The sequence below is a fragment of the Octopus sinensis genome, linkage group LG3, assembly GCF_006345805.1.
Source record: "Octopus sinensis linkage group LG3, ASM634580v1, whole genome shotgun sequence".
Classification (NCBI taxonomy): domain Eukaryota; kingdom Metazoa; phylum Mollusca; class Cephalopoda; order Octopoda; family Octopodidae; genus Octopus; species Octopus sinensis.
In genome coordinates, this window is record NC_042999.1 from 135,604,906 (window position 1) to 135,620,027 (window position 15,122).

General features: G+C 34.3%; 1 protein-coding gene across 5 annotated transcripts in view; it reads right to left on the bottom strand.

Moving 5' to 3' along the window:
• Positions 1-2,703: 2,703 nt before the first annotated feature.
• Positions 2,704-15,122, bottom strand: part of LOC115209261 (retinoblastoma-associated protein) — a 76,981-nt gene continuing 64,562 nt past the window's right edge. For 4 of the 5 annotated variants that reach the window (XR_004998337.1, XR_003881320.2, XR_004998336.1 and 1 more), the window contains exons 27-31: positions 14,556-14,698; positions 10,212-10,296; positions 9,333-9,442; positions 8,006-8,150; positions 2,704-4,728 (exon numbers count right to left, since the gene is read on the bottom strand). Coding sequence is in view for 1 of the 5 variants with exons in the window: in XM_029777555.2 (XP_029633415.1) it covers positions 4,710-4,728; positions 9,333-9,442; positions 10,212-10,296; positions 14,556-14,698 (357 nt within the window). In the remaining 4 variants the exon portion in view is untranslated. The remainder of the gene's footprint in view (positions 4,729-8,005; positions 8,151-9,332; positions 9,443-10,211; positions 10,297-14,555; positions 14,699-15,122) is intronic. The other variant, XM_029777555.2, reaches the window with a different exon arrangement.

Here is a 15,122-nt window from a genome sequence, read left to right on the forward strand (position 1 = left end):
TGATATTAAAGAAATACACACACACACACACACACACACCACACATATCTTTCAAATCATTAAATCCATCTTTCTCTAATAACCTCATAGATTGTAATGGATTAAAAAGAAGTAACCTTTCTCACTCGGAGACACCATTTAATTAACATATTTAGGCAGGAAGAGAGATCAAATACTTAAAAGTCTTGAAATGGGTATTAACAGCTGTTATTGTGTTTTGATAAGCCATGTTAATTGTAGTTTTATAGTCTTCACCAGGGACGGGGGTTAAGTTTTAATTGTTGTAGAAGGATGTGAAGTATGGTAATTTGATGGAATACTAAACTAGGTATTTTATAGCTAAATGATCAGGAGCTTTACATCCTGATTTGGCTAACTAGGCCAATCATCCTTGTTAATTGAAAGAACAAATAGCATATGAGAATAATGGAAAAATATCCAGTTTACACTAAACTTACTGATAAATTATTTCTAACATAGGGACAAGGTTACAAATCCTGAGAAAAGGTACAGTCAAGCCTGGAATTTGATTGTTATTATTTTATTCACTCCAAAAGGATGAAAGGCAAAGCCAATCTTGATAGAATTTGAAATCAGAACATAAAAAAGAATGCATCTAAATATTGGAAGGCAGTTAATCAATTGCTCTCCCATTTCTGCCATCCACCACTCAGAAGCCAGTAATGATGATGAAAAGCAAAACAAGAAAGTATGGATGGATGAATGAATGAATAAATGAATGAATGAATGAATGAATGAATGCAGTAAGGAAGTAACTTGGCAACAAAATGTAACTTGCAACTATGAAGTTATACTCAGTTCACCCCTACAACCATTTCATATTGAGAATGAAAGGAAAAGTGATTTGAAGATGAATTAAAAAAATGGAATGTGGAAACAAGATACTGTGAAATGTATTTAAACCTATTACTGCTGAGTAAAGATCTTTATAGTAAACCACATTTTACACAGATTGGTCTAATGCCAAAAGTAGTACAGATTGTTTAGAAAACTGGAATGATGCACTAGCAAAGGATGAATTAGGTGATAATAGTATCAAAGTAATTTAAAACAGGGTTTATTGTATTTCCTTTTCTGTTTTGCTTTTAATTTAAAATATACTGGCAAATGGTTTCCATACTGAATTATAAGAACAAGGATTAAAGAGTTCCATCAATAAAACTGCAATGTATTTAAAAACTGGATATATATCACTCAGCTTGCCTTGGCTAATAAGAAATATTCCAGTTATTGGTGGTTAGTATCAGGAAAAGGATTCAGATGAAAACATTTTTTTCTCTATAAGATGTAACAGAGTATAGTGTTTCCATGGAAACGTTCATAATTAAGTCATTCTTTAACCCTTTAGCATTCAGATTATTATATCATAATGTAATGCTTATGCATTCACACTGTTTCAACTTAATCATGCATTATCTCATAACTTTGAGACTTCAATGATGTGATTGTTTACTTTTAGAGTACCATTGTAGGGTAGGTGTGAGAGTTTGGATCTGGTCATCATCATCATTTAATGCCTGTTTGCCATACTGGCATGAGTTGGATGGTTTGACAGAAGCTGACCAGCTGAAGGGCTTTTCAGGCTCCCGGTCTGTTTTGGCATGGTTTCTATGGCTAGATGCCCTTCTTAATGTCAATTTGATCACAAAACAGGTAAAATATTTTGGCCTGATTTGGCCAGTTTAAATGTCAAAGGGTTAAACCCAGTTATTCAGGAAGTAATATGTTGGAGTGTTAATTAAATCCTTTACCATCTGACAAAAACTTCAACAGGATACAGTTCCCTGGATAAAAAGTTAGCAATCATATCTATCAGGGAATATAAACTACTTTTATTCAAGAACAACAAAGAATAGGAACTCAATGTAAATCAGTTTGGTGTAGAGAGAGTTTGATGTAAAACCATGCCAGCATGGTTCAATCTAGTCAACTGGTAAAGTACAATAAACTAAGTCAGCTTGGGGTTGTTATGACCTTATTGGCATGGATTAGTTAACTTAGCAAAAAATCAGTTTAACTACATAATGACACATTTAGCTAACACAGTAACAACACATCTGGTTTAGCTAATTTAGTAATGGTGTTGTAACTTGGTAAATAGAAAAAAATTATCAATATTAAAAAATTGGAGCAGGGATGTGGTAGGTGAATACAACTACAAACAACTTTACAATAAAGTAAAATAATATATGTGTATAAAAAGGCAAAACTTTAACACAAGCCACTATCAAAACTAAATATTAAAAATATGGAAAAGGAAGGAAGATTTACTTAAAAAATCCTGCTGAAGATAAAATCAATTACTAGAAGTAGAGTTTGCCAATAGGCACATTTGAGAATGGCAAGGCAAGAATTACCATGGTTGGTTTTGTATATTTTAATGAGGTAGTGATATCTGAAGAATCTAGTGGCAGGAGGCATGAGAGAAAAATACTGCAAGTTCAAAATATGGTCAAAGGATTGCACTGAGGTTTGAAACGTTTACGGGCACCATAATGATCAGAGTGGTACAAAAACAAAAGAAAAAGAGAAAAAAGAAATGAGGTATAAAAAAAATTAAATAAAGATTATGTTAAAATTAACAACTGTATAATAGAATAAAAAATTACTTGTATAGTTAGAAAACACCAATGCTATTTTCACTAATAAAAAAAAAAATCGGTTTTCAAATTTCACTTTTTTAATAAAATATTACACATGTAATATATGATGCTTTTTGACTCGTAACTATATATTTTTCATTTCATTTAATTTCCTGTATGTTTATTTTAAAAGAAACACTAGACTAAGAAGAATTCTCCAATTGTCTTCAATTGCAATATTGTTACTCTAAGAAACAAGCAGTCATATTACTGTATTTACATATACACTAAGTTCTAAAAACGAGACTGAACTCATTTTTATGATAATTACATGGTACAGTTAATTCCCACATATTACTTAGGACTTTGTATATAATATGTAATTATAGAACAGAATAGTAAATGGCAGCCGAAGATGACTGGAGAACTTACAAAGAATAAACGTAATTTCTTTTGCAATCAAAGAGTTAATAGTCAGCAAGTATCAGATATTGTATGAAACTTCATCATGGAAACACAGAATTTTAATCACAATTGTGCTGTTTATAATGTTAAAAGGTGACTACATTATCATTTTTCAATTGCCTGATCAGTATTTTGACCATTTAATGTAATAGAAATGTTATAATAGTCTAACTTTACTAGCCATGTGTTGAAGTCTATGCTTAAAAAGCCACATACAGGCTAGTTTTGATAACGAAAATGTGATTGAAAGTATACATCTAGTGAAAATATTGAACAATCATATAAAGTTTACACATAAGAAGCAAATACATTTGATGCGTTCTGCTGAACAGCACCTGAACGGTGAGTAAAAGGAAACAAAATATATAATGTATAACTACACGATTGAAGCAAATGTTTGGAAACATTTACTGTGGCATATTTCAACAATGTTTAACACAAGAAAAAAGTAAAATCTCAGACAAATACTATGATTGATTGATTGATCTTCATCTACTTTCAAAATACAATATTACCAGCAAATAAGATATAAAAAAAGAGAGCTGGAGATAAAAAAACATAATAATTTTAGTTTCTTGTTGGTTAATCTAGGATTGAACATTGTAAAGATGTTTATACTTGAAACAAAGAGAAGTGTACTGGTATAATACATTTGAGAGAGCATTATATCTGTTTATTTTCACTTTGTAAAAATAATAATCATAAAATAAAATAAGAAACACCAATAAATGAAACAGATATTTAGACATTTAATATACTTAAATATAATATATTAAAAGAAAATTTATTCTGGAGTCCAGATCTTCCTCACTAACATATACAGAATTTTGCAATAAATAATACAGAAGCTTTGTGAATGTCATTTTAATGAAGTGAATTTTTAACTTTCTTCATAACTAAACTGGTGTTAGAAAACTGACATCATAACAAAGGGCAGCTAAGTTTTTCAAAACAACGGTCACACATCCAAAAAAAATCACATATATAAGACACATTTCCTCTCAACTCATTTTAACTTGTTGTCCACATTTAAAATTGTTAATTATATATTTAAAATAATAATTAAAATTTTCAATCAATTTTTCAATTTCAAAAGCACCATTTAGTTTCTGAATTCATTTCTAACCATGTTCACAATAATGATCACACTATAGCTATCAGCATCATCATCATCACCATCATTATTATTAATAATAATAATATTATCATTTCATTGTCATCTAAAATAAATTATCAGTTTTAACATTATGTTTCAACAAGTTGAATTTGTGGCAAGTGTGATATATTCTAAAATTTGTCATTTCCAAACCATTCAACATATTAGAGTTTATATCAAGTGATGCTTCGCTTCTGTTTGCTTGATTCAATCAAATAAGATTTGCTTAATAGATTTTTTTTCTGTTCAGATATTCTCCAGCAGCGTTCAAAGAGTAATCCACTCAGAACAGATTAGCAGAAAAAATAGCAAGTTTATGCTGGAATGTTAACAAGAGCACAACAGAGAAATGTCACTAGGCTATTGGAAACTGAAAAAGCAGAAGAGGGCTTCTAAGAGATAGAATTAAAGTTTGCTGCTAAAACAGCCTGGTTTACCAAATGGAAGATAGTTTACAGAAGCAGCATCGATGGTCACAAAATACTTCAAGTTTTATAACAGGAGCTGCAATTAAAAATAGAATATTATAAGCTGAATTATATTGACATACATATCTATTAAATTCAATAAAATTAAATAGAAATTTTTCTTTCTTTCTCCTTTCATTCAGTTCTCTATCATTTATTTCTAGCAATCTCAAAATAGTAAAGAATAGACCCATTTTTGACAGAGGATTACAGAAAAGTTTAGCCCCACCCCAACAACAACAAAATTATAGCAACTGAAAGATTATGGAAGATCTGACAACACATATTGGTGTGCAAATTGGAACAACTCCAATGAGAATTAATGCAAGTGCAGTAACTTCAATGTTGAATAACTACACCATGTTAACGAGAAATCAGAATATATATCTCATGATTTATTCTATCATATGAATATGGTTTTAAACATCATCATTCTTTAATGTCCGTTTCCTACACTGGCAGGGGTTGGACAGTTTGACCAGAGTTAGCAAGGCAGAGAGCTTCACCAGGCTCCAGTTTGATTTGGTTTGGTTTCTACAGCTTGATGCCCTTCCTAATGCCAGCCACTTTACAGTGTGCTAGGTGCTTTTAACATGGCACCATCTCGAGCAGTTTTACATGGCACTGACATTAGTGTTTTTTTCATGTGTCACTGGCACAAGACTCTTGTAGGCCAATCCGCTTCACCAGTGGGAGTAGGCTTAATGCTTCTGCTATGGGAAATGGATCTTAAGTACAGCAAGGCACCAGGTATCTCAGTCCTTTGTCATCTCATCTGATAAATATATTTTGGTATATTGTACTCAACCAAATATAAATATATTTTGGTATTTTGTAGGTATTGTAAATTGAAGTTACTGCACTTTCATTAATTCTCATTGGAGTCTGTTCCATTTCATTCACTAGTAGGTATTGTTAGATCTTATATAATCTTCCAGATTCTATAATTTTGTGCATGGAACTAAACATTTTTGTAATCCTTTGTGAGGGAACAGCTTTCAAACACAAGTCTGTTCCAGTTTTCTGTTTTTTATAAGTATTTCTTTTTCCATATTTCCATATCCCTACAAATTAAATCACCACTTTGGATGAAATAACCTCTGCTACGTGTATTGACTACTTTTTCCCAAAGTACCCAAACACTTCCTGTCTTAAATTAGTATCTACAATGTCTCATATCATTTATATTTTTTATTCTTTGGGTTAATTCTCATCATAAGCATTGTATTAAAGTGTGATACTTTGCTATATTAAATGTCAATAAAATACCTATAACCTGGACCTGTGTGGTTGATGATTAACTATGAAAAAACTGAGACACAAGACAGCAAAATGGCAGAATCATTAGAGTACTAGAGAAAAAAGTACCTAGTGTATTTGTCACACTTTCTCACCACCACCATCATCACTTTAATGCCCACTTTTCTATGTTACCATGAATCAAACAAATTTGTGAAGCAAATTTTCTACAACTGGATGCCCTTTCTGTTGCTAACTGTCCCTTGTTTCTAAGCAAGGTAGTATTTCCACCCATGGCCGCATGTTTTTCACAGATGACTAGAAATGAACAGCATTGTCAATATAATATTGATATTTGTTGACAACCATCACATGAAGTTAAGCCAAGGGTGCACACAAACACACACAGCTGGTTTCTTTTAGTCTCCATTTACCAAAACCACTCACAAGGCTTTGGTTAGTCTAGAGCTATAGCAGAAGACACTTGTCTGAAATACCATGAAGTGGAACTGAATCTGAAACCATGTGCTTAATGAAGCAAGCTTCTTAACTTCACAGTCACACCTGCGACTTTACATTCTGAGTTCAAATTCTGTTGTAGTCAATTTTGGCATTTATCATTTGCTGAATTGATAGAATAAAATACCCAACCTGGAAAATGGATTAGCAGAATTGCTTAAGTACTAAACGAAATGCTTTGTAGTATTTGTTCTCGCACTTTGTAGAAAAATTACTGAGGAGTTCACCACATTCATGCAGGCATTGCAAACTTGTCTCTAACTAGCCAACAAGGGTATATAAAAGATATTTGAAAAACCCAACAGGAAATCACCTTTGTCTTCTGCACAAAAAGTACATGACAAACACCTCCATGAGTCAGTTATTGACTTTGATGGCACAGGAATGAAAAGAAAGGAGACACTTGTGGAGACAAGAGTGTCAGCTAATACCAGTAAAACATTTCTACAGAAGAATGGCAGCCACTCCAAACTGTAATTTGATGTAACAAGAAAACTGAACACATATAGTTAAAGTTCCATTAGTGTGACCTACTTGTGTGCGCACACACACACATGTACATCTTTGCCAATGTACACATGCAGGTTCTGTCCAACAAATTCCACTCAAAATTTTTTGGCCAACCTGAAACTATGGTCAAATCCACTTTCCCCAAGTTTGTTTGCTTATTCATTTCTAAGCTTTCCACAGTAGAATAAGTCGGATGAACATAATTTTGAGGCATTGTTTTACAGCCAAGTACTTTTCCTGTTCCTATATTTTAATTTTCATTTTGCCTGTATATTAGTAATGAAGAATAAAGAAGATATGATAAAAAAAATGACAGGATATACTTGTGGAAATCTAAAGTAAAAGCTTCCATTGATCTAACTTATAAAGCTATTTCATTATTAGAATTTAAAAAATAAACTAAATCTTTTATGTACTTCTTTTGAAATTCACAACAATCTGCAGTATTTTACTTTATAGTAATATGACCTTTGCTTATTCCCAAGGATGGGCAGATATGGGTTAAAAGTGTAAAACAGTTTATATATATAAACAATATGTTTCCATTAAAATTACAATTCTGGACCAGAGGTTCTCAACTACATGGTCCAGGAGTGGTGGAGGTCCATTTAAAATTTTGCTGTAAAAAATTTATGTGCAATAAATTAGTTGTACAAAATATTTTAATTTTTTTCATACAATTCCTAATAATATTTAATTATAAAAATACAGTAAGATTTTTTTATATACATCAAATGGCTATGGGAGCCCAGTAGAATAAAATAGGAATCAAATGGGCAAAAAATGGTTGAGAACCACTGTCCTATACAATTAACTTCATATCTGAAGTGTATATATACAATATTGATATCCATTATATTTCAATCAGGTTTATCTCAATCTTCAACAAGTATCTTATTCCTAGATATATACATAGTCCTAGACTAGATTCAAAGTAGGAAACTATATTTCTATACCAAAGCAGAAATAACCTTATCTATCAAGGCACTAAAATACAGCAACACATCTCAGTTATCCAATAGAATTTCCAACAAACAACAACTTACAGCTGAAACCAATCCATTTGTCAGTTTACAGCACCAAACTTTAAAGAACAACAATCATTTCTCCATTGTGTTTTCTTTTCTTTCTTTTTGAGAACTGTCCACTGCCAAAGACCCAGGTCGACTATCAGCAGAGCTGTTGACTTCACTGAAAATAGTTATTTTGAAATTAATGACAAGGAACAGGCTCCATATGGCTATTTAAGTAACATTTTTACCAGCAGGGGAGAATATTTTAATATTTTCATCTTCATCCTTTTATTCTAATGCTAACACTACTTGATAAGATAGGTAAGTATTTATTATTAGCTACCATGTTAAAAAAAAACAACTGATGAAGAGCAAGAGAGTGGCCCAAACCCTATAACATTCAGATTATTAGCAGTTTGTCAAAAAGAAACCAATAGAATAAGTACCAGGCTCAAAAGAAAGAAAAAACACACACACACACACACACATATATATACAATGGACTTCTTCCGGTTTCTATTCACCAAATCCACTCACAAAAGTTTGGTGGGCCGAGGAAGAGGGATTGAACCTGGAACTATGTGGTTGGGAAGCAAACTTCTTACCATTTATGCTAGAATGAATTTTAATTGGACAATATTTATTCCAATAAAATTTTACACCAACATAAAATTATAAATTTATATTTCTGAATATAGAATTAAAGTATAAAGATTTAAATATACTCCAAACATATTCAGCCTTGATATAAAGTATTAATATTTGGGATTTATAACATATTTATATGTTATAAATATTAAAGCATATCCCATCAACATCATTTTGCATCTTCTTTACCAAGGTGGCACAAAGTGAATGAGAATTGTCAAGGGTCAAGTTAGTTCTTATTTGTTAATTTATGCCCTCCTAGACAAATTGGGGCCATGTTTCGCTAGCACATTCCATTTCTGACAGGTTTCTCTGGCTGAATGCCCTTCCTATCATAGGCACTTTACAGGATGTACTAGGTACATGTCATCAAGGCACCAGCATCAGGGAGGTTGTCATGTCCTCAGCAAAGTTAAAGAACTCCTGGTTACTCTAGACTGTCTGCTTGATAAGCTGTTTCAGCATGGTATTCAGTTAAAATCGCAAAAATGGACATAACCAGCATGGCTTGTTTCAATTGCACATGAATAAATCAAGTACAAAAAAAAAAAAAAAGGATCCAACTGGAATCAAGAATGTTACCTGATACTCAAACTCTCTCTCTCTCTCGCTCTCTCCCAGAGGTGATAAATGGACTACAGAGGCAAACTCCCTCTATGTTTACATATTCAGAGTCCATATTCAAAAATAATCGGTAACAAGTACAACTCACTTTTCAGAAGCAGGTTGAATGTCATCAAATTGCAGAAAGCGCTGTGTCTTCTTCAGAGCTGATGACATATAACGTGGCATTGGAGATGATTGTTCTTTCTTTTCAGCAGACTTTAAAAACAACATACAAGAAAAATTTAGCAACATTTAAGAATTCCTCTTAAAGGGGAGAAAAAAATAATTATCAATAAGACAATAATATAATCCTGCACCTCTCTTATTATTATTATTATTAGTCAACAGTTCATTCATCAGCTTGGTTCATTAGTGTACTTGCATCATCCATGCCCTCTCTATGATAGAGAGAATATCACTGATGAGGTCACACATGGCAACAAAATGACTATAATGAATCTAGCTGATTGATTAATTGATTAATAAAATGATTAAATGGTTAACAAGTTGACTAATATTAAATAAAAGAAGTGAAACAGAACTAGTGTTTGTTATTGGCATAATGATCCTTCCAAGGTACAAAGAAATCTGTTTCAATACCCGATTTCACATTAAGAAGCTTGCAAACCAAATACAGAAACAAAATTATCATTAAAAACAAAATGTAATTATTAACACTTTAGCATTCAGATTACAGTCAAATGTAATGCTTATGATGTGATTGTTTATTATTAGAATGACATTGTAGGGCAGATGTGAGAGGCTGGATCTGGATGGTTTGAACATAAAATAAGTCAAATGTTTTGGCCACACGTGACTGGTCTAAATTCTAAAGGGTTAAAAGAAACAGTAATTATCATTAAAAGTCAATACTATTATTAAAAATTATAGACTTATCATTAAAAAATATATATAATTAGTATTAAATATAAATAAGAAAAAATATGATTATTTTAAGTTAACAATCTCTTTATGCCATACATACCTCTTTTGCTGGTGTGGTAGAGACTCTTGAGCTGACTGGGGTTGGGGGTTTAAAGGAAGGGTCTTTCCAGGTATTGGTTTCAGATCTAGAGGAAAAGGAGAAATGGTAGCAACAGCAATAATAAAAAATATGTTCAGAGAACTAAGAAAAGCTTGAGATATGTAAATGAAAGCTATCCCAGGAACAGAGGAAATAGCAGCCAGCAAAATATGGGTTTAATAAACCGGCAAGTCATTTAACATCTGCTTTTCCATGCTTGCATGGGGCCAACAGAATTTATCAAGGTAGATTTTCAACAGCCTAGTACCCATCATGTTTCCAAGCAGGGTTATATTTCCTATAGTTAAACATGTTTCCACAAAATACAGGAAACAAACAACCTCGCTTGTATGACAATGACGCTCATTTACAACCATCATGTGATGTCTAGACTAGAGCACACACACATGACAGGTCTCTCTTAGTTTCTGTCTACCAAATCCACTCACAATGCTTTGATTGGACCAGAGGTATAGAAGAAGACACTTGCCCAAAGTGCCATGCAGTGAGACTGCACCCAAGACCTCATGGTTAGGAACCAAGCTACTTAACCACAGAGCCACAACTGGATAACTTCCAAAGTGTTTAGGAGACACATCACTAGAATTTTGTGATATCAATACACGGCTTTGACCAATACAGAACTTTATAACAACAATAATGTATTTAACATAGGCACAAGGCCTGAAATTTGTTGGGGTGATGGTGGAGAATAGTGAATTATTTCAACTCCAAAATTTGACTGGTATGTTATTTAATCAATCCAGGATGTATGAAAAGCAAATTTGGAAGGAGGCAAGCCCAAGACTTGACTGATACGCTATTTTATTGACCTCAGCAGGATTTGAACCAGGAATGTAAAGTGCTGGAAGAAATACTGCAAGGTTGTCCTACACTCTAATGCTTCTACCATTCCACTGCTCTAATATAATAATACTAATAATAGTCGTTTCTGATTTGGGCACAAACCCAGCAATTTTGAGGAAAGGGATTAGTCAATTACATCGACCCCAGTATTTGACTGATATTCCATTTCATCAACTCCAAAAGGACAAAAGGCAAATTTGAACTTTTTTCCTGGTGCTTTAATGATTCCACCAGTTAGCTACCATAACAATTATAATAACTGACAATATTGATTTCCAATATAACCATAAGATCACAAATTTTATAGGAGAGTTCAGTTAATTTAATTGAAACAAACTATTGTTTGGTTAATTATTTTACCTAGCAGGAAATGCTGAAGCATGGAATAAACTACCAGCATCAGTTGTTAGCTGTCAAGACACCACATCCTTCAAATCTTCCATACTTCCTAAAATACATCAACAGTACACCTGATGCCCCTCAAACCTATTTTGTTTTTAATGACTTATTCACTGTTCACTACCTGTGCATATTCTATGTACTGTTCATGCAGTTTTTGATTACTTTTTCTGAGTTGTAGTGCACCTGGGAACTGTATACAATAAGTTCATCATTATTTTAAAGCCAGAATGTAACTAAATAACACAAGGCATTGTCTGATGCTCAACAGATCTTCATGCTCTTCATCTTAGCCAAGTCTGTATCACAAAAACTGGCAAGGAAATATTTCAGCTCTTAACAATTACTAATCCTCTACAAAACTCAGGTAAGATCCACTACAGAATATAACTCAACATCTGCAATGGTTGTTACTACACATACGAACATCCTACACTGCATTAAAGGAAAAATTACATAACTTGGTTTGCACGAAGTCACTCATCAACACACTTCATTCTCTGGCTTCTCATTCCATTATTTTTTATGCCATAACTACAGTGGCACTTGCTCCCCAGCATTTGTCAGACTCATGCCGCCTACACACTCAGACACTTCCAACTAATTTGTCACTGATATTGTGTCCACCCCTCTAGGCCCAAAACTGAACAGCAATCACACCAACCTTTGAGAGCCAGCAAAAGCCATGAGCACAGCCTTTTCCATCAGACTAATCCAATAATCAGAAATATTAAATTTCTAAATATCTCATAGAGATATGTACGGTGGTAGGGCGATAGAATGGTGGTATACTGTCAATTTAACGTGACAGTAGGGGATTACACCACCGCTGTTTAGCCCTAGGAAGCATCGACGCCTCCTGATGGCTTTGACACATTTTTTCCTGTGTGCTTATATATTTACGGACATAGGAAAAAATGTGTCAAAGCCATCAGGAGGCGTCGATGCTTCCTAGGGCTAAACAGCGGTGGTGTAATCCCCTACTGTCACGTTAAATTGACAGTATACAACCATTCTAATGCAATAATGTCTTCTTTTATATTACTTCATCATAAACAGTGGTTGGCAGCAGCAGAAGTGGCATAACAACCACTTTTCCGTACAGACTTTTCGTAGGCCAGGTGGCCTTACCTGTTTCCAAGTTAGGTAAGATTTCCATGCAGATTTTCTGGTCAGATGCCCTTCCTGTTGCCAACCCTCACCTGTTTCCAAGCTAGATAATATTTTTATCATGGCCAGACATGTTCTTGCAGAATATTGGAAATAATATTTCTTGTATGACAGCGACACTTTTTGTACAAGTCTCACGTGATGTCAAGACAAGGGGATACAAACATACACACACACTTACTTAAATGTGGTAATAATGAGTGTGGGATAAAAATGTTAGAGAGCTTAGTGGTCAAAACGATTCTAGTGTTAATGTATTTGTACACCAAAGCCTTAAGGCAGGGTACATAACTCTGCTTGTCCCACTCCCACACCAGAGCTGAATAGCTAGCTGCAAGCAGGGAGGACAACCAGCTATTTAAAAAAATATGTTCCAAATAGAACGCTTTTATAAGCCTAAACTACCTACCGGCTTACTCTAACACAAAGCAAATAAATAAAAAAAAAAGATTTTGGTGACATATCCAGATTCTCTAAGTTTTCAGGCTGCAGAAGCAGAAAGCAACACTGAACTACTACGTCCACTTCTCTATGCTTGCATAGGTCAGATAGAGTATATATATATATATATGTGGAAGTGGAAGACTCAAGAAGACATGGGATGAAGTACTGAAGAACACCTGACGATGCTGAACCTTTCGGGCGAGATGACAGAGGACCGAGATGCCTGGTGTCTTGTACTCAAGAAAACCCATACTTTGCAGCAGAAGTGTTAAAATTGGTCCCTCTGGTGGTGTAAAACACTTGTGGTGGCACCATGTAAAAGTGCTCATGCAGTGCCACATAAAAGTGCCCACACACTTGTGGTGACACCATGTAAAAATGCCCGTGCAGTGCCACATAAAAGTGCCCAAATACTTGTGGTGGCACCATGTAAAAGTGCCCATGCAGTGTCACATAAAAGTGCCCAAACACTTGTGGTGGCACCATGTAAAAGTGCCCGTGCAGTGTCACATAAAAGTGCCCAAACACTTGTGGTGGCACCATGTAAAAGTGCCCGTGCAGTGCCACATAAAAGTGCCCAAACACTTGTAGTGGCACCATGTAAAAGTGCCCGTGCAGTGTCACATAAAAGTGCCCAAACACTTGTGGTGGCTCCATGTAAAAGTGCCCAAACACTTGTGGTGGCACCATGTAAAAGTGCCCAGCATGCTCTGCAAAGTGGTTGGCTTAGGAAGGGCATCCATCCACAGAAACAATACCAAATCAGAATTTGGTGCAGCTCCCCAGTTCTGATCAAATTGTCCAATCCATGCCAGCATGGACAACGGATGTTAAATGATGATGACAATGATGATGATGATGATGATGATGCATGTATGCACGCATGTGTGTGTGTTATTGTCTCCTTGCTTTGACTTTATGTGACAAAAGTAGACATCAAAACGTTGATGATGATATATGCAGACATTACTCACCAACTGCTACAAGTATTAATCTTAGCATGAGAAAAATAGATAAATACTTCTCATTGTTATCAACAATGAAGTATTCCAGTTGTTCAAGCAGCTTGACTGCATAACTCATTGAATCAGCATGTGAAGTGGTTGAATATCCCACAGACACTTGAACCTTTAACTTAACCCTCAAACAGAAACAGCAAGATACATTGTGTGACAAAGCCAATCCTTTGAACTATGAGTACAATTCACACACTATGCTTCAACAGTTTCTGCCTCCACAGTTTCCCCCATAAAGCTTGCATTAATCAGAAGTTATGGTAAAAGACACACACCCAAAATGACATACAGTGGGATTGAACCCTGGATCTCATGACTGCAAAGTATTCTTAATCATTTGGCCATGCATACATCAATAGCATGTGCACACACACTCACACACACACACATGTGCATGCAGAATTCCTACCTGTTGGTAGAAGCATCCATCCCGTCACGCGGCCTTTTAGCTGTGTTCCTAGTGGAGTCATTGTCTAAGTTGTCAAACTGGAGACGTTTCTGAGCTCGGCTTTGAGCAATGGTATCATTGATGTTACGTAATTTCTCAGCAGACTGGCAGGTAAATAAATAAAAGCAATTTTATTACTTATGCTGTTTGCTTTAAAATGTTAAAAAAAGAATTTATAAAATGACAAGATGATTAATAAAATACAGAAAAACAAAGAGGCTACAACATGAATTTGGACGCTCAAAGAACAATAATTTGGCGTTTGCTAAAAAGCATCCGTGAGGTAAACCCGTGTAGCAAACCAAATGGCGGTGCCCCAGCATGGCCACAGCTCATTAGCTGAAACTGGAAAAATCAAAAATCAATATCTTTGAAGGTCATAATGAAAGCTACAGGTTTGAACCTCAGCTCTAGTATAACTACCAAAAACTATATAGAAAAATAAAAAGTCATGGTGTAATGAATTTGGAGGCTCAAAGAACAGTAATTTAATATAAATATATTTATATATCTTTGAAGGTCATAATG